The 20,481-nt window shown below is 42.4% G+C and overlaps 1 protein-coding gene across 4 annotated transcripts in view; it reads right to left on the bottom strand.

Annotated features, from left to right (window-relative positions):
• Positions 1-267: 267 nt before the first annotated feature.
• Positions 268-20,481, bottom strand: part of pik3r3b (phosphoinositide-3-kinase, regulatory subunit 3b (gamma)) — a 142,119-nt gene continuing 121,905 nt past the window's right edge. For 2 of the 4 annotated variants that reach the window (XM_020609032.1, XM_020609033.1), the window contains 8 exons: positions 10,585-10,720; positions 9,193-9,291; positions 8,636-8,816; positions 7,486-7,611; positions 6,829-7,148; positions 4,432-4,506; positions 4,045-4,215; positions 268-557 (listed from right to left, as the gene is read on the bottom strand). In XM_020609032.1, the coding sequence (XP_020464688.1) occupies positions 359-557; positions 4,045-4,215; positions 4,432-4,506; positions 6,829-7,148; positions 7,486-7,611; positions 8,636-8,816; positions 9,193-9,291; positions 10,585-10,720 (1,307 nt within the window). In that variant the 3' untranslated portion in view covers positions 268-358. Of the gene's footprint in view, positions 558-4,044; positions 4,216-4,431; positions 4,507-6,828; positions 7,149-7,485; positions 7,612-8,635; positions 8,817-9,192; positions 9,292-10,584; positions 10,721-14,845; positions 14,918-18,897; positions 19,374-20,481 lie in introns of those variants that run through there. The other 2 variants (XM_020609034.1, XM_020609035.1) reach the window with 2 other exon arrangements.

The raw sequence follows: 20,481 nt of genomic DNA, 5'->3' as shown, positions 1-20,481 counted from the left end.
GAGCGTCTGGTAAATAGAGCTGGAGTTTAGGTAGCAGCGGGGTCAACCTGAAACTCTGAAGTCTCCTACTCCGTTTCCTTCCTTCTTTCGGTCACTTTATTTTTTTCACATTCACAAACATTTAAAACTCCCTTGTGCAAATCAAGCAGTCTTTAGAAAGAATGCCCTCCGAAATAGTTCTTGTAAAAATATATAACTCCAAGGTGGCTGATGTGTGTGTTGCAGCAAGTGTTTAATTCGTTTCTATCTTTGTTTCCGCCCCCCCCCCCCCCCCCCCCCCTTCATTCTCCCTGTTCTCCCTTCCCGAAGAGGGGGCTGTTTTGTTGTCTGTGTTGGGGTGCAGCCAAGCGGGTGGGGTTCATCTGCGTCCGGAGGGCATCTGTGCGTAGACGGGGTATGCGAGGCGCACATTGAGCGAATCGTTGTGCTGCACCAGGGAGGTCTGGTGGTAGTGGAGCACCAGGTCCTTAAGGCTGCTGTACAGGTTGTAGGGCTCAGCGAAGCCGAAGCCGCGCGGTGTGCTGTAGATGACGCAGTGCTTCACCTCCCCGTCAACACTGAGGAGAGACAGACAGGTTCAGTTGAGCTGACTGGTCAGGAGTTATTGTTAGATTCAGTGTAACATGATACATTTTAATTATAAATGTACATGTTTTGTCTGCATTTTCAGGTAAATTCTTCAAACCTGCTTTGTTCTCTAATTTCTGCAGTGTCTAATTCAACAGTCCTGCAGTGCATCCTCCTCCATGCACATGATGTTCAGTCTGTTTCACAGAAGTGTTGGTTCACCTGCGCGATCACTGTGCTGCATTGTACTGAGAGCTGTTTCTGGTCTTTATTGTAGCCTGTCAGTTAGGGCTGCCCCCAAATAGTCGAGAGACCTGTTAGTCGACTGAAACTCTCCCTGTCAAGGCTTTGTTTTTATTTTATTTAGGGCTGTACCCAACTAAGAATTTTGTCAGTTAGCTCTTCAGTGTGACTAATCCACTATTCGTTCTTTAGTAAGGAAGTGTACTGTCTCTCGTTATTGTGCCAAATCCATATGGCAGCTTGACATTAGATATCAATTTCACTATTGCATCACAAATATCAGAAATTCTATTTATATAAATGAGAAACTATATATCTAGAAAAAAACATCAGGCTGCCACATGGATTTGTCACAATAACGAGACAGGCAGCACACTTGGATGTCTATTGGGACAATGCTCTTAGAGGCAGTTTTTCCTTCTGAGACGATGTTACAGCCGAGTTTACCAACCAGGTTAAGCTTCTCCCGTCAGTTAACGACAGCGCATGTTGTTACTGTGTCTGATGTGCGCCAGCTCGTACTGCCAGCGATTCCTCTTATTTATAATTCATCATTGAAATGTGTTCCTTGTGCATTTTTATTAGCTTCCTCCTCCTGTTCAGATGGAGGTATGTCACAGGAAGTCTGTAAATGGCTGTGCGTTGCATTTTAACAGACAGGCAAAAAAACAAAACAAAAACGGACTCAACATGAGGCAAACACCAGCCACATGGTTGCGACAGTCTTCTCTTGTAAAAGTAGACTAGGATGTACATTAAGGTCAGATCTATTTGGCGAATTGTAGAACGAGGAGAAAAGGGCAACAAACCCCACTAGGACAAACCTAGTATTAGCTTCCTACTCTGAACAGGAGTAGGAAGCTAATAAAAATGCACGGGGAACACATTTCAATGATGAATTATAAATAAGAGGAATCGTTCGCAGTGTGAGCTGGCGCACATCAGACACAGTAACAACATGCGCTGTGGTTAACTGATGGGAGAAGCTTAACCTGGTTGGTAAACTCGGCTACAGTCATGTGAAAAAATTAGGACACCCTTTGAAAGCATGTGTATTTTGTAACATGATTTAATATATGGTTATATAATCTCAATTTTAACAATACAGAGAGATTAAAGTAATACAACTAAACAAGTAAAACTGAAGAAAAGTCTTTTCAAGATCTGTAAAATGCCTATTCTGAGGAAAAAGATAGCACACCCTCACATGTATGCCCTCTTAAAATGGCTCAAATCACACACAGGTATATCACACCAGGTGCACATAATTAGTAGATCGTTACTCAGCATTTTGAATGAGGCTTGCCCTATCTAAACCTCAGACATTTGGTTTGGTGTGCTCCTGACTGTTGAAGTGAGAGTGAGTACCATGGTGAGAGTGAAAGAGCTGTCAGAGGCCTTCAGAAAAAACATTGTAGCAGCCTATGAGTCTGGTAAGGGATTTAAAAAGTTCTTAAAAAGATTTTGAAATCAGCCATTCCACTGTCCGGAAGATAGTCTACAAGTGGAGGGCTTTCAAAACAACTGCCAACATGCCCAGGTCTGGTCGCCCCAGCAAGTTCACACCAAGAGCAGACCGCAAGATGCTAAAAGAGGTCTCCAAAAACCCTAAAATGTCATCGAGACCTACAGCAGGCTCTGGCTACTGTTGATGTAGAAGTGCATGCCTCTACAATCAGAAAGAGACTGCACAAGTTTAACTTGCATGGGAGGCGTGCAAGGAGGAAACCTTTGCTCTCTAAGAGAAACATCAAGGCCAGACTGACATTTGCCAGAGAGAATGTTGACAAAGACCAGGACTTCTGGAATAATGTTCGTTGGACAGATGAGTCCAAAATTGAATTATTTGGACACCAGAGCAGAGGACATGTTTGGCGTAAACCAAACACAGCATTCCAGGAAAAGAACCTCATACCAACTGTGAAGCATGGAGGTGGAAGTGTCATGGTTTGGGGCTGCTTTGCTGCAGCAGGACCTGGTCAGCTCACCATCATAGAATCCACCATGAATTCTACTGTGTATCAGAAGGTGCTTGAAGAACATGTGAGACCATCGGTTAGAAAATTAAAGCTGAAGCGCACCAAACTAAATGTCTGAGGTTTAGATAGGGCAAGCCTCATTCAAAATGCTGAGTAACGATCTACTAATTATGTGCACCTGGTGTGATATACCTGGGGGTGATTTGAGCCATTTTAAGAGGTATTAGGGGCTAGGGTGTGCTATCTTTTTCCTCAGTTAGAATAGGCATTTTTGTAGAATTACATTTACAGAAGATCTTGAAAAGACTTTTCTTCAGTTTTACTTGTTTAGTTGTATTACTTTAATCTCTGTATTGTTAAAATTGAGATTAAATAACCATATATTATATCATGTTACAAAATATACATGCTTTCAAAGGGTGTCCTAATTTTTTCACATGACTGTATAACAATGCATCAGAAGTCAAAACTACCTTTAAGAGCATTGTTCCAGCAGAAATCCAAGTGCGCTGCCTGTCTCGTTGTTGCGACAAATCCATATGGCAGCCTGACGTTATAAGTATGTGTGTGTGTATGTATATATGTATATATACACACACACGCGCGCTAAAAAGAAAAAACGAATAGTCACACTGAAGAAAATCCTTATGGCGCTGCTGTCATTATAACCCAGTACCGCTCAACTGCAGCACAAACTCAACCAACACCTCTTACATTAGACTGCCTTCATTGTAATTTGTACACATTTTGTTTACTTTTACTATTTTTATTCCAATCAACTGGTATGATGAAGGAAATTTTACTTTTGCCAAGCATATAAACAGTTGTTGATGTGCTTTACTGATACAAAATGAAAGGCAGAATTATTCAGGTATTATAGCCCCATAAGTATCTGCAAACTGAGGCAAATGTAAGTAATGGTCAGCTATCTGCCTAAACAGTGTCAATAGAGGAAATTCTGTCCTCACACCAAAGTTAAACTAAGAATCTTAGTGCCAAAAAAGTGCAATGTCTCTTATGTAATAGGTTTCGTGTACCTCCAATTCTTGGCTTTTGCTCTGCTGGTTTTTTTTAATTTTTATTTTTTTAGACTTCAAGACAGGCTTACATAAAAGTTAAGCAGTGTTCTACACAGGGGCACCTCTTTATTAGGAACAGTCGGAGGTAACCAATTCAATAGCTCTGACAAAATGTTCAGTTTGTTGTCTCTGTGCTGTAGATAGTGATGGTGTTGTCTTGTCTGGTGTGTACGCACACTACGGAACAGGCATAGCAGCCCTTTTTGCTGCTCTCTCGGATGAGAAAAGCTCCGTCCGGCTTCCCGAGGAGCAGGTCCTCTGCCTGCGTCCTGTTTAGGTCCCCGACAAACCAGCTCTTCTCGTCATAGTGAGGCAAGTTCTCATCCTCTTCACTCACAAAGTAGCTCCTGCACCCACACATTCAGTTACACAAAAAGAAATATAAGGTGAAGAGGGAGGATTTAGTGCCACAGAAAGAAATCCGTTTGCAGTAAATTAAATTAGCACAAGTTCCTCTGTGCATGCAGACATATACAGCATGGCCTTACTTGGCTTAAGGGTGTGTAGCGAGATTCTCATCCTAAGCCAACATTTTACCAGGAGAAACAAAAAAGCAGACTCACTCGTCAGTGCTCTCATTCAAGATTCCCAGCCAGTCGTTAATCCGTTTCTGACGAACTCCTTTGTGATTGAGCCAGCTAGAGAGAGAGAGAGAGAGATATGACTATTACAACTAGGAATCAGTCAAAAATCTAGGAATCTTTCATTTGCAGCATCATTAAAGGTGTATTGAACATGCATGAGGCTGAACAGAAATCAAATTAGCAAGCCTCCAACAACACGTATTCATAGAATGATTTGGGAAGAGCCCGGCTCTGCTGCGACCGTCTTACTTGTTCCTAGAAGTAAAACAGGAAACGTCAAACTGTCTGGATGATGTACTGTTTACTGTGAGACACAATTTTTGAATGTCAGATTCCCTTTTTTTTCTCCTAAGATATAAATGTCGATTTGCGAGGAATATCAGCTCATTCTGTGTGGCAGCCAAAAACCCATTCCCAATTTTGGCTCTTTTACTTAACACATATTCCATGGGTTCCCAACCTGGGGGCCCCAGTGAAATACTTTTACCCCTGAAAATATTTCAAATAAAATATTCTGATGAGAAAAAATTTGTCTAATAACAATTAAACTGTACACCATAATCTGTAATGAAGACTGGCTGCAGTAAAACAATTTCCCATAGAAATGAATGGAGAGGGCTGCATGTATTTCACACTTTTGAAAATTGAAACTCAGTCTGAACACGGCCTTACTCAGCTTAAGTGTGTGTAGCACTAAATCACAGCTCCCAAACAGAAATTCTTGGAGCTGATGTGCTTATGCTAAACAGCTAGGTTTCAATGTCACATATGGATGCACACCTTCTCTGTAGCTGCTCAGCTGAGTGCTCTTTTTTTCTTCTAACAGCTGGTGCAGTTGCTATGCCTCTAAGCTTAGGTTAGCACAGCAGGAAGAGACGTTTTGATGAAAAGTCCAAATCAACCGTATCCAGACAGTCTGCAGCCAACATGAGAGCAGGATTACCAATTTAGCTGGAGCATGTCCTTCCCTTTCAGACCAACATGGCTGGCTTTCAATGAGTCAACATGTCAGTCAACCTTAGCTGAACCCAAGGTCGCCTGACACTTCACTGACGCTGGTGATGTTTAAACTTCAGTTGTGAATGTTGACTGACTGCTCTTTGCTTAAGAGACCAGACAGGCAACACCTACTAGAGTAATAACTAAATTATTGTGACAACAAATCCCAACACTGTGTCCACATCTTGTCTTGTTGTAAAGTGATTAGCTTCAAGTTGTAGACTCAACTTGAGCTCTGGGAAACTGATGGGCTTTTTCTAGTATTATGTTGATTTTACAAAAAAAAAGTCTCCATTAACACAAAACATTACCAGAAATGAAAAATTAAATCAGTTAAAACTATTGTATGTATAGGGGCAAACATAGTTTAACTATGCTTTCACAAAAGCACATCCTACACCGGGTTTAGGGAACAGCCAACAGCAGAGCTTCAGTCCATGCTCCAGAATTTACTTACACATCTTAATAATCCTACTTCCTGAGACAAACTAGTCCCAGATGAGGACTCTCATGTAGTATGTGCACTCAAGTCACAGAGATAATCTTGTGCCAGCCTGAGACATTGTGACCTGACCTCTGTTTTAACCCTGTAACGTTGTTTCATAACACTCTGTGAAGCTATTTCCCAAACCCTCAGATTTTTCTAACAACATGGAACCAAAATAATCCAGGAAAAGTGCCATTTTAATCAGTTTCTCTCTTCTCTGGCTTTTTGTGAAAAGCAGCTCCACTTTCACCAAAAGAGCGAGAGAAATGACATTTCCTGTCCCTAACTTTGCTCAAATGAAAAGAACTGGGAGGCTGTTTTACTTAAGAAACTGACAAAAAATATTTTTCCCAGACTGGACTGGATTTTTTTTATATTCATAGAAATCAGTTAAAACTATACTCATTAGAAGAGTCTGACGATTTGAGAAATACCTTCAGTCAGTGGCCAGTCAGAGAATTTTAACTAATAGACACATCACTAGCTAGATCAGGTCACGCTAAGAGGAAAGGATTTTGTGGACTAATATTCCAAGGTGGAAGCTGTGGTGGTGATGCTGAAGTCATGGGACTGTTTTGCTGAACAAAACATGTAAGTGTCAAACTGTTTTCTGCAATAATCCAAAGAGCCTATGGAAAAAATCCCATTGGCATTTTGTCAAGGGAACCACGGTGATGCCATCTTCTGCGTTGGCCTACAATATGTCATCACTATTGTAGTCTTGGGAATAATACTGAGAAATAAAAATGGCTATCATCCCCCTGAGCTGACAGCATTATTTCAGGCTTGTTTATTAGCGATACAATGCTGTCTTAGCCGACCCCAGAGTTAAGTTTGATCTCATCATTATGGCACAACTCTGCATTACTGATGATGCCTTCTGTACTCACACTAGATACTGGTCCCTGATCTTGCGGAGCTGTATGAGGTCTGGCTTCAGGCTGTTCATCTTTTTGTCTGTCTCACGGTTGTCCATGGCCTGTGTCTTCAGGTCCTGCTCCAGTCGCACCTTGCTGTCGTGGATTTCGCCGAGCCGAGACTTGAGCTTCTCATAGTTCATCATGATTCGCTCGATCTCTTTGTCATTGCCCTCGCGGCGGAAGCGTTCGATGTAGTCCTTGCTGTAGCGCTCCTGTGTGTGGCACTGCTCCTCGAAGATCTTGATGGTCTCATTGAAGGCTTCAATGGCCGTCCGCTTCATCTGGATCTCCTAAGGGCGGACCGAAGAGAACAGTGTTGTGGAAACATAACTTTTCTGTTACAGACAAAGCATTCCTTTGTTTGTCTGCATTGTGTCTGTCTGCCTGTTTATACTGCTTATTTTGCATTGTTTGCACCGTTTGTTGCTTGTTAATACTGTTTATTTTGTTATACTACAGCCTTATGTTCGTTTACTGTTTACTTGCCCCTTGCATGGGGATATGTACATGCACATTGAGAGCCGATGTACCAGAGCCAAATTCCTCATGTGTCCGACACACCTGGCCAATAAAGCAGATTCTGATACGCAACCAAAGTTAGGTCAGAATATGTGGGTTTATGTGTACCTGTGACGTCTTGGTGTATTCTTCATACAGTCTGTCATACTCTTTGCTCTTCTCCTGGTACTGATTGTGGTATTCCTGCAGCTTCTTCCCTACAGCATCTATGTTATCCTCCTTAACTAGTTGGTCCTGGGGAGAAGAAATGACTGCATTAGCAAGAGCACTGTTCACAGAAATAGAGCTTGCTGTGGAGGATGAGTGTCTGTCTGAAACAATTCACATCACATCCAAAGACAGCACCTATAAGTTGCCTTCGAGAGCCACTGCCGTAACCAAGATACACAACTCGTATGAAGACGAGAAAGCGCAGGGGGTGTTGGGACAGACAAACATCATCGGCTCGCCGGAGACTACTGACTTCTCTCGGTAATCACAGTTACCTCGGGGATCCTTTTGGGATAGATTTGGAACCAGTGGTGGAAACAGTACTCAAGTAAAAGTGGCAATACAACAGTGTAAAAATACTCTTATTACAAGTAAAGGTCTTGCATTCAAAGTGTTACTTAAGTACAAAAGTATTATCAAAACATACATTTTGGCACATTTCGCATTCCTGTATATCATATTGAATGTTGCAGCTGGTAAAGGAGGAGCTAGTTTTAACTAGCTTATATGCATTTAACTTGAATTACTGCTCGGTAGCTTGTGACTTTTCCAACATAGGTAAGGAAAGAAAGTCACTTTCGGCTTTTCCTGTTTAGGGGTCACCACAGCGAATCTGACGACTCGCATGTTGACATTTGGCATGTGTTTTACGCCAGATGCCCTTCTTGACGCAACCCTGATTCGAACCCGCTCTCGTCGCTGCGCCTTAACCGCTAGCCTACCAGGGACGGCTTTCCACCATAGATAAGGACATGAAGTTTATTGTCAGATAAAAGCACAATTAAATCATGGACAATCGTGATTAATTGAGGAGAAAATTTGACCATTTAGGCAAATTTTCCTCAGATTTACACTGGTCTCAGAAACGACCCCAAAAAGTCCGGATATCCAGCTAAATCCGGGGGGAATTCCTATGCCTGTAAAGACCAAAGAGCTGCAAATATCCACTAGGTAAAAGGGAAAATGTTCTTTTTGAAATAAAGTGGATTTCAATTTACATTTTTCTGTAATGCATCTTTTGGACAATGTGCACTCTGTGAGTACAGACCTGCTGGAAGCGGGAGATGGGGTACATGAGTTTGACGTCTAGCTTGGTGTTGTACTGTGCCAGAGACTCATGTCTGTAGTGGCTGATGAGCTCCACCACTGAGCTGAACGTCAGTGGGTCAGAGAAACCGTACTTCCCATCCCGGTGATAGATCTTTATCAGCTTGTTGTTGCCGCCTTTCCTGAAGAGAGCAAAGGCAAAAAATAAAAATAAAAAATACAGGCAATAAGATGAGAAAGTATACATGCCATATTCAAACCTTAACAATGGTAAATGCTGACAAATGGTCTCTAAAGAGTCTCTCTAACATTAACAGCTGGGCCTACACCCCCTGAAAAACTATTTCCAAGGCAGTGGGCGATTTGCTCCAATTTACCAGGATGCTGTGTAAGCAGAATGCTTCTACACATGATTTCCCTCAATCTGTAGTTTACTGGAGGGATAGCTGCATAAAAGTGGAGCAGCGGTACTCTACTGCTCCTTCCAGCCTCCAGAAATTCCCCTGGGTTTTTTTTTAAACACACTCCATTCATGACTGATACAAACTAAGACTTTACCTCAGTGTGAGTGTGTAGTCACCCTGCATCTTGGTGGAAGCATCCCGAACCAAGAAGGTCCCATCAGGCATGTCTCTGAGTTTATCATTCACCTCCTCCCTGAAGGCAAAAGCAGAAAAAAAAAAAATAGCGGGAGTTGGTCGAGAGATCTGTGCACAGATGGTGTTCATTTTAAAAAGTCTGCCTCCAATTATCAGTGGCAGGCGCTGAGGACTTTCTCCGCTGCCACACACCTCAAAGTAAACAGTCTGTCGATTAAACAATGTTGGGAGTGACTGGACGGACTGGTCCCAGCCGGCAGCTTCTCTGCTCTGCATGGCTGTGTGTGTCAAAGGTGGCAGACTGGCTGTCTGCCCTGTAGGTGTGGTTATATCTGACTGTGTGGACTGCGGCTGAGAGCTAACCCACACTTAGCAAGGTAAGGCAGTGACTAATCATCACGTTTACAGATTACGTTTAAAAGACACAGACTTTATGAAAAGGCCAAGACATTGTTTGGTTTTCTTCTGCAGACATTCTGAAAGTCACCTCCAGGAAAACTGGGAGATTTAAGGGCTTTGTAACAAAAGTGGGCATCATTCTACAATTTTCAGTACCGATACCTTGACATGATACCGGTTCCTAAACAATACTTTTTTCGCCATCAATTTCATAAAATCAGTTTGAACTAAATATATATTTGCACACATACATACATTAAACATTTTGGTACAGATCAGTTTTGTTTTTCAATTCCTTGGCATTTTTGTGCACTCAAAACAGTTTCATAATATAAGGAGTAAACCTATTTACCACTGCCTTACGTTCTGTTAACATTAACAATAATAAATAAAAATACACAAAAGCATTTTTCACTACTTGATTGTATTGAAGTATTTCAATCGATGTCATAAAAGTATCAAAGTTCGTCTTGATGCTTTTCTTTTCTCTCTCTTCTATCTACTCACCCCAACCAGTCGAGGCAGAAGGCCACGGGGTCTGTCTTTTGTTGTGACTTGGCACCATACAAACAAAACTGAACTGAACACTATGGAGTGTGTACAATTTCCTGCATAGAACACAACTAAGCATTGACATACATGCAGGTTTTTAAAAAGCTTACTAGACACTTTTCATGTCTATTTTTGCACTGTTACACACCCACTTTCTATCATTCTGCTAGCTACTATCAAATCAAAGCTGATATTCCCAAATTATTTACATGCATCTCAGTTCTGTCAGTTGTATCCTCTGCCTTTTCAAAACACCAAACAGGCAGATTTTTTCACACAATAACTGTGAAAAAAAAATATATATCAAAACCTCATGCTAATGTGTATTTCTTCTGGCCAATCAGCTGACATGTCTATGAAAAGATAACTGGCCTAGCTGGTGTTTCAGCGAGTGTGTTACCTGGATATGTCGCCCCAGTACCACTCGGCCTCTTGCAGTGAGCCTGCAGCTCCTCCGTCCTTGGTGCTGTTGCTGCTGCCCCCTCCCACCACGACTGAGCAGGGCTGCTGGGGCTTTGCCGGCTTTGGAGGAAGAGCTGGAGGGGAGACAGAGAGAATGTGTTATTGTTTTAAGAGTTGGTATATTCAAACCAACTTCACCTCAGCATTTTGGGTTTTCTGCAGTTCTGCTGCAAAGTTCAACCATCTATCGATGACTGCAGATGGAGCTGAGTTGAAATACTGTTACACCACCCAAGGTATAAACCTCCAGATCTTTCCCCACTTACTATATTTGCATAAACAAACAGTTAAAGAAGAACAAGGTGCATTTTTCCATTCATTCTGAAACAAACATATTTGATATGCAAAAACACAAAACACTGTCTCCACCCAAATGCAACAGCAGAGCTGTTTGTGACCTCATTGTTATTAATTACACAAGCAAACAGTGGCATGATAAACAAGTCACAGATCATCGCAAGAATGATAAACCACACACATACATGTAAGAGCCTGAGCGTGAGTCACTGGCTGCTTGCAAGAGAGTTCAGGTCCTGAAGAGGGAGAGATGCACAATGCTGGGAAACGGACAGAGAGTCTGTGTGTGTCAAATGCAATTTGTGAAATACTGTTCAGCCTCATGGAAGATTATGCAAGTTTGACTCAGGACCACAATGTGTCCATGCAGACTGCCATCTGGTTTATTTCTTCCTAGAGATAGTTGCAGTTTTAAGTCATAATTTAACCAAGGTGTGTTTTTTTTGTTTTGTTTTTTTTTGGGTGGGGGTGGGGTTGCTACTTGTGTTTAGATTTAAAGTTTGGCTTCTTCTCTTAAATGAAAAAAGTTCCTTTGTATAAAATGATATTCTTCAAAGTAAGGTAATAAAAATATTATGTTGGTATCAGGGCCAAACCAGCTCGACTAATAGCAGGAGCTAGAGCGGCCTGAATGCAGACCCTTTCATTTATATTTACTGGAGGTCAGAGACTTCCCCTTTAAGTCTGGTTAATAATAACCAAACCAGAGTAGCACTTGAATGCTAGGAGACAGGAGTTCTTGTGTGCCCAACAGGACTGGACTGAATATTACCCATAATAACCACACATAAACTGGAGTGCACTAAGGTTTACAAGTCTGGCACATCTGGATACAGTTTAAGGAACAGCAGTGTAATTACTGGAGAGCTCCTACGTCACAAATCAGTTGGCGCTCACATACAAACACCGAGAGGCACACAGAAGACTGATGTGGACGGTGTCCTTGAAAACGGGAAAGTCCGCTGATGAATGTAACCTGAAGCAGTGCCAGAGGAGCGTTCTCCTTCAGCAGAGCCCTCGTGTGAGAGAGGCTGGAGTGTTCCAAAACATTCTGGCCTCACAAATTACCAGATGACACGCACGCACAGTTAACACAAACAGACAGAGGAATTCCCACAATGCACAGGGGCAGCTGAACAGGGCTGGAGAAGTGATGTGCGGGTACATTACTCACTGTCTGATCTAGTGTTAATATGTCACTTCAAACCTGTGTGGGACTGATTGTTTTGGTCACTGAGGTGCAGCAGAGGTGAAGCTGAACATAACGTATTAAACAGTTATGGCAACAGCTGCCTATTCCACACCCAGCAGAAACATTCTCATGTCACTGCAGGCTTGTTGAGTGGTAAGTGATCAATGGAAATCCAATATTCACTCTACTTTCATTTCATTACTTCATTTCAGACATAAACCTGCTGCACATGCATGCAATTGTTAAATAAAGCTGAATTATCTAGTTTGCATGGCTGACCTGTGGAAGCTGCCAACTATAAGAGGCCAGCTGGGGCCCCAAAACTAGTCAATTAAAAGTGTGACATATGTTTATTTTTAATAACTTTTTTAAAGCATTTTGGAGCCATTTGTAATATTTAAATTTCCACACAACTGCAGCTAAGGGTTGGGGTGGACGCAACAACTTCTACTGTAGACCGCATTACCTGACCACCTACAACTCCTAACTCGTGCGTGACTGCGCGCGCACACACACACACACACTACAGGACGTTGTGCAGCAGGACAAGGTCTCAGAAGCGACCAGTCTGAATTTAGTAGCAGCGGTAAACGTTAACCTAGAAGCTCACTTCAAGCCAAGACCTCAACAAAACAGATTTGACTAAGAAAAATAACTGGTACATACACAGACCCAGAGCAGATGAGTTCCATTTCAGAGGAAGGTACACAGGTGCACTGTGGCAGTTTTTATTTGTTCTCATTCAGCCCTCCTGTCCTCACTTTCCTCTGCTCCCTCTCTCACATCACCACCAAAGTCAGTCACTGCAGCCAGAACTGCTTCCTTCTGTCAGCACTTTACGGACACTCACACACATGTACAAGTGCACTTGCATTCACAGCATGAAAACAACAGCTCGAAAAATCCAGGAAATCACGAGGGATTTTCAGATTTCTCTAACAGAAGCTAAACACACTGCGCTTGGTGTGTTCACATATCTCCAGTGCACGAATACAAGGGCTGCTCTGAATAACAATAAGTTGGGCCAGCAGGGCTGCAACTGATTATTTTTTATTAGCAAATGAATGTGTTTTTGTTTCATTATTACAGAATGTAAATATATATCTTAAACCTGCTCAAGTTATTTCAGCAACATTTTACAGATTATTTACAGTTTATAGTTTACACAGACATGAAAATCAACCAAAACACATATCCATGCACAAAGACCCTGACACCAATAAAGAACATGGCTAAGTGATGGGTATTAAATCATCATCACCATCATACTGGCATTAGTTTTTGATGATGACATCTAGTTTTAGCAGTGCTATGAGGACGGTGAACAGGACACGCACATAAATTGTTGTCAGTGACCTCTGCAGCATCTACGGAGCCGAACCCTGCAACTCTTGATTCAAATCAATTTTATTTGTATAGCGCCAAATCACAATTAGTCATCTCAGGACACTTTCCATAGTAAGGTCTAGACCTTACTATTATTATAGAGGAAAACCCAACAAATCCACCTGATCAATACTTCTGATCAGTCTGTTCTTTGAAACATCTGTCCTGCATAAACAAGTCAAACTCACTAATGACAACCCCCCTAACAAAGACGACACACTAGGAAAATGTTGTTAAATATAAAAGTGTAAAAAAAATACAGTTGTCGTGTTATAAATCTGGAGCAGTATCGGCCACAACTAGTGCATGAAATACTCCGACAGAGGGACGAGGAACAAAGGCGACCATCAGCACAGCTTTCACTCCCATCGTCCCCCCCCTCCCCCTCGGCAGACAAAGGAGCAGCGCTCTGCCACACACACAGCGATAACACTAGTCATCACATGCACATGCAGAAACCCACAGCTCTCCTTAACAATGACTGACAGAACAGACGGACACACACAAAGCATCGGTATGGTTCTTGGTCAGGTTTTGGCAACACACCAAGCCTTAAAAAAAAAAAATTCATCACATGTGACACTCCAGTTAATTTCAGGACAGCAGTGACCTGATGCTAACAAAGACCTTCGCCGAGTTCTCACAAACCAGTGAATTCATGCACAGACTACAACAACAACAGACAGCATGTGGCATGAATTAAGTGTTTGAAGGAAATCTGCCTCTCAATCTGTTAACTTCACATCTGGATCAAGTAAAACTGCAGGTGGTGTGTGTGAGAGCATCTACAGCATGTGGGTGTGTTTCAGCGTTACGGCTATGAAAGCACACACACGGAGACGCTTGAAAGCTTAAAAATCTTCCCACTTTCCAGTGTGGTTCCAGATTTCTGCTGCAGCTCACTGTGTACATAGTTTTGACAACAAAATGTCAGAACAGCATAAAAAGACAGAGAAAAGTAACAAATCTTCACCAGAGGGGTTGTATTTCTGCTGAATAACTGACTTTCTAGGGATGGAATGACTGTTGCACCATTAATCTCTACAAAGTTGTAGAGTACAAAAGCACAATGAGCAACAGAGAACGAAGACAAACGTGGACACACGTTGGGTCTTGTGCCGCAAAAGGAATAAAAAAGGAGAAGGCTGCAATGACATAAAAGGTAAAAGAGCAGAAAAAGAAAAAGACAGAAGTTTGAAACCAGTAAAATAAGCAAATAAATGGACCCACAATGCAAGAGGAAAAGTGGGTTAAGTCAAGAAAGGACAAACTGATGCAGAGGAAGAAGAGAAGAAAGAACAAATCCTGTCCTTCCATCCCTTACCGTCCTCCACCATCGCACTCTCTGTCAGATGCATGCTGCCTCTCGTCTCTCAGCTGTTTCCCTCCACCCTTCTCCTCTTTCTCTCTCTATGTTGCGCTCTCTCTCTCCTCCTCTACCTCCTCCTCCTCCACCACCACCACCACCACCACCTCCTCTTGCTGCTGCTTTCTGTTCCCTCAGACTGAAGAGGAGCAGAGGAGAGTGAGCCAGGCTGATCCTAAAAGACGCACTAATCCCTGCACGGAGGCCCGCCCCCTCAGCCAATCAGAGGGCAGGGAGGGCGGTGAGTAGGGTGCGTGTGTGTGTGTGTATGTGGGGGGGGTCCCATCTCATGAGACAGTGAGTGACAGAAAGAAGTTACAGTAATATATCAGCACCAAACACTCATACACATGCACACACAGAGCACTAAATCAACAGGTCGTTCCTACTGAACAATGCGAAAGACCCAATGCTGATTTCAGTCACTACTTCCTACATGACATAGACAGTAATCTGAGATCACATATGCAAATAATTATTTTCTTCATTGACTGTTTCTCTGATTTATCATGTGCAATTACTTGCTAGACAGTTAGGCCCGGCATAGTGAAATACTTGTGTAATTTTATGTCTTACATGCTGGTCTTTCACCAGCTTAAGACAAAAAGATCTCTGCGAATGTTTAGGTTTAACTTCCATCCATGAAATTATAACAGCGACTAAGTTCGCCTATGAGAAGATTCATCACCATGACGACCAAGCAACATATCCCCCGATGAACACTGTAATACAGTTAAAAGCTAACAAGAGGAGTTCTTCTGTCATACTATTATTTCCAAGGTCAGCAATGAATTTTGATGTACACCCTGTGACACTTTTCTTAATCAAGTCTCGTACGGGCCACATGCCAACCCAGTCCTGCCGAGGATGATTACGTCATGTTAGCGTCTTTGACACCGCGCATCCCTCTCTGCTGCTGACACGGACATGAACCACACCGGGCATGTTCTACAGGTCTTTTGGTTCATTTACTAAAGCAAAACAATCCAGACATTTGCCAAAACAAACAGCTTTACATTTCTGAAATTCTTTTGCACTTCTGCTCATTTCATTGTGATATACACATAAAATTGAACTGGCAAAAATGCAAAAATGAAAACCGTAAATGTGCTGGTCTCTTCATCACAGTGGCCATCTCATCTGCTTTGTAGAGCTAGCTGAATTAAGAAATTTCTTGTCAGCTCCAGTGGAGTCAGTCATGCTGAAGAATCTCTTTAAATCTGGTGCTAATGAGAGAATGATCAAAAGATTATGCAAATAGGATATGGAGAACTTATGAAAATTATGTACAGTATAAGTAAACAAAATCTTTAGACATTTGAACAAGAGAAATTAGAAAATTTGATAATGACATGACATGATTCCACTGAAAGTGAACGGGTAATCACCTCAGAAAAAGCAGCTCTTGTGCCGTGTAAAGTGTAGATGGACGTCTAAACTCCACACGACATTATCACAGCTGCACAAACTCAAATGCAGACATGAAGTGAAGAGGCTGGTTTTCATGTCAGTGCAAATGGATTTTCATGTTGAGTAGATATGACACAAACAGAAATTACCAGGAAGGATGGAGAACTGGAATATGGATATGTTGTCAGTGAGGGACCACATGCACAAACATTTCAGTGCGGTCCTTTAACAACAATGCCCCGGTGATTTTCCATGAAAGATAAGAGTCAACCCCCCCCCATACACACTCTCTTCACACAAAGTTACCGGTGGAAACACAGCCCCCCACCACCGCAACTGTCACCCCACGCACAATGGCAACACACACACACACACTATAACTGTCATTGAAGCTTTCACGTTTCAATTCCGGTGCAATAAATATTCTAATGAACATCTGCAGGACGCTCATCGTCTATTCTCTCTTCCAGCCTCTCCATCACAATCCCTTTGCCTCTGTAGCGTCTGACATTACATGTCAGGTTGTTGAGACAAAAACATGCTCTGCATACAATAAGAAAGACAAGCTGAGAGTCAGAAAAAGATGAAAAAAGGTTTACAAGGCAACAGACACACAGGCAGAAAAGACCTAAAACACGGAACAATACGCTGCAACTGTGAGCCACTGAAAATGTGCATCAGTATTGTCAAGAAGCCTGAATCACTCTGCAACTCGAGGGAAGAGCAGGGGTGATTTTAATCAACTTGGCTCCTTTGTAAACTACCCAGATGAACACTGCATATTCCTCACTGAAAAAAAAAACCCAGATTCTGTTGAAGTCCTAAATGCACCTGTTGTGTATATTTCTGTCTTTGCCAACTGCCTTAATCACAGCATGGCATGAGCACTGATGCTCTGCTAAGACTGAATAAAAACCAGAGTTTTATCATTAATTTTCAGCCATGAATGAATGAATGAATGGCTCTAGGTGCAATAAAAGTCAAGGTCTGCCGGCACTTCAGTTTGTGAATCACCAGCAAAAAGCCTCTGTGTTGCATTTACATCCTCGATGCACTAAGGAACACTGCCCATCCACTCCACTGTAGCTCAGGCACAATTAAAAAGAGAGAGAGAAAGAGCAAAAACACTGGGCAGAGAGAAAATTAATTCCTCTGTGGTTCAGCCAGGAGGAGAAAAGTAATGCCTCAAATGAAAAGAAATATTGCACTCCAGCCAGCAAACGTAACAGTGCATGCAGCTGAAATGACATTTTTCTCCTGCAGTACTTGCTGACACAACCCTCACAAGGGGTGAAAACAAACCCAGAACACAGTTGAAAGCAATGTGATCTCAAGGTTAACAGACCTACTCTGATAAAGCATCCTAACCCTAGTGATTTTTGCATGACCTCTGCAACATGCCACACAGAATATGCAGTACACCTCAACAGACAGATGGGGAAGAGAAAGGAGGAAAGGGACAGAGCTACTGGGCAAACCACATTCAACAGCGGCTCCTGGAAGAAAAAAGAAAGAAAAAAACACACACACACACACACACACACAACGTCCCACATCTGCGCCATGATCCACTCAGCAAACGGATGGGAGAAGGGGGAGGGGGAGTCAAATGACACCGGAACAATCGCCAAGGAATGAATGAATCATATTCAGTTATGGGTGACAGTCTTCTGGAAAGGGGCATAAATACTTATAGATGCATGTCATTGAGGAATGCGTTGATTAGAACATGCTCAGGAGCGTTTAATGCCCAGTTCATTCATTAATCCGGCCCCTCTCTGCCTCCTGTGCCCCAGTCCCCCTTTCTCCTTGTCGGCACCAAGCAGAGCGGATGTCGGGATGATCCAGAGGGAGCTGTTCCATTTATACTCTGACTGCAAAGTAAAGCCAGATAAAAGGCTGCAGGTAGTTGCAAAATTACCGACTTCAAGAAGCACATTCAGTTACAACGAACTGCGTTGGTGCTTCTTACATTTTAGTATCAAGTGATTTCGAGCTGTGATTTCTGCCACCTTTGCCCTTCATTTAACACACCACAGTATGTGTAGAAGGGCTGAGAAGGGTTTCGGCTGCCTCCATGTAACGATTACATGGGACTGTTGTCTCCAAAGAGTCTGTGTGTGCAGGTCTGGAGAGCTACAACTAGCGTCAAAGCAGAAAGCAGCATATAAAAGTAGCAATGATCATTCCTCCTACAGCGGATGCACAGGGGCGCAAGAAACAACGAGTTCACTGCTTTGTCGCGGATAATGAAAACTGTTATGTTTGTAAAATTTAAAAACAAAATACCGCTAAATCGTTTTCTTCAAGCTCAAGTTGCCTACTTCCCACTACAACAAAAAGGACTGTACCAGCAAATGAAAATATCTGTACAAAGTCAAAAGTGCAATAAAATGCACTACTGAAATAAAACGTTTCGCCACAAATGAGCATAAGATTTGTCTAAATGTCGACACAAATATCATTATGGGCCACCGAGGGGGGAGGGGAGGGCATGAGCAGCAGCAGGATGTGCACTTTAAAACTTTCCACCAATTTGAACAAACACCAAACAGCTCATTTCTCTTCCAGCTAGCACTAGCTGTCACCGTCCTCCTTACCTGGCGGTTGGTCCATTTCCAGGTAAAATATCAGCTCCGTGGAGTAGGGCATCATCACGTCCCTCCAGTCTCCTTCCTCGCCGGCTTTTTCCGTTGTCCACACTGTATTATACATTGCTTTCGTGTGCTTTAAGATGACAATATTTCTCCACAAAAGGAAAAATGGCTTATAAAATGCGAACAGGTGAAAACGACAAAAACAAACCGACGTACTTAACAAAAACGCGATTAAATAAGCTAACCTATCTATCCACTTGGAAGTCTTTTATCTGAATTCCCGCTTCAGACTGGAATAAATAGACGAACTGTGTACAGCACACAGCGGGCTGCGACTGCTCTCTCCGACATAATAATAATAATAGTATTAATAACCTGGGGCTCTTCATGAAGGCCCTTTATATGTGTTTATATAAAAGCATCACTTGAACGGTGGGCAAGTAGAAGCCAGCTCTACATCTAAGTCCCCTCGCCTTCTCTTCCGCAGGTGCCACCGGATTGCTAGCTTCATTTTAAGAAGAGCACTGACAAGAGGAGGCTGGCAGAGGCAGACAACGGCCGGGACAAACCACTCGGCAGCATCGTGTAGGTGGAGACAAACTTTATCCTACCTCTCCCAAAACTCAATATAAATAGGCAATTGTCCTGCGGGATAGTAATCGAATAGTATTGAACACGCTTTTATCTCATCTAATGCTGATATTCTTTCACTTATCCATTCTGCCTATATATTTTAACCAACGTCACCCCTTCTCAACGGACCCAGAGTGGTTTATTCGTGTTAATCCCTGCCCACCGCTGTCCGTGTCTCTGCGCGCATGCTCAGAAGGTGAATTTCAAATTCCTTAGGGAAACGACATCAACATCAGAGGAGAAAGACAAATTTTGTGGTTTTCCAGTAAGATCCTCTCCTTCCTACTAACTGAGTGTATGTGAGTACAAACTGTCAGCAACTGCAGATTGGGATATGACACAACAGGGCATATGAATAATGAGCTTTAATCAGTATTCCAAAGCACACCTGAGTGGTTATACATTTGTACAAGTGCTTTACTTTACAAGCAGCTGCTTCTATTCATTTCCATACAGGTATGGAAACAAATTTGAAACAGGCAGCTGAGATGTGCTTTGAGTGAGTTATATAAGCCATCACAGTGAACTACTGTACCATGTCTGTGTTAATTCTTTATACAAACGGACAAGGCTGGTGATATTCTGCATCTTTCCTACAGTCAAATAATGAAAAGAGCAAAACCAACAAAATGCTGAGTTTACTAAAAGCCTAATATAGTTTATCCCTGTGTGTCATTAAACTCCATTGTCACTAACTAAAGCCACAGTTGCACTCATGTTATAGCACCTTACTGCACAAAATGCTACAGAGCACCAAATGAGTATTAATCCACCACTGAAATTGCACGATTTCCACCTGCTTGCTGAAAACTGTAGTGCCCGGCTATACTGAACAATAGCTTGATCTCTCTTTTTTTTTAAACTAAACTGTAAATTTGACCCATTTTGTGGATTCCCCCTCTTCAAAAGGAACCGACACTGACAACAAGACAGCGTAGGGAAGGACTGAGACGA

The sequence above is a fragment of the Monopterus albus genome, unplaced genomic scaffold (genome assembly GCF_001952655.1).
Source record: "Monopterus albus unplaced genomic scaffold, M_albus_1.0 scaffold98.1, whole genome shotgun sequence".
Lineage (NCBI taxonomy): Eukaryota > Metazoa > Chordata > Actinopteri > Synbranchiformes > Synbranchidae > Monopterus > Monopterus albus.
The sequence above is the reverse complement of the archived record's forward strand: the minus strand, read 5'-3'. Positions and strand labels throughout refer to the sequence as shown.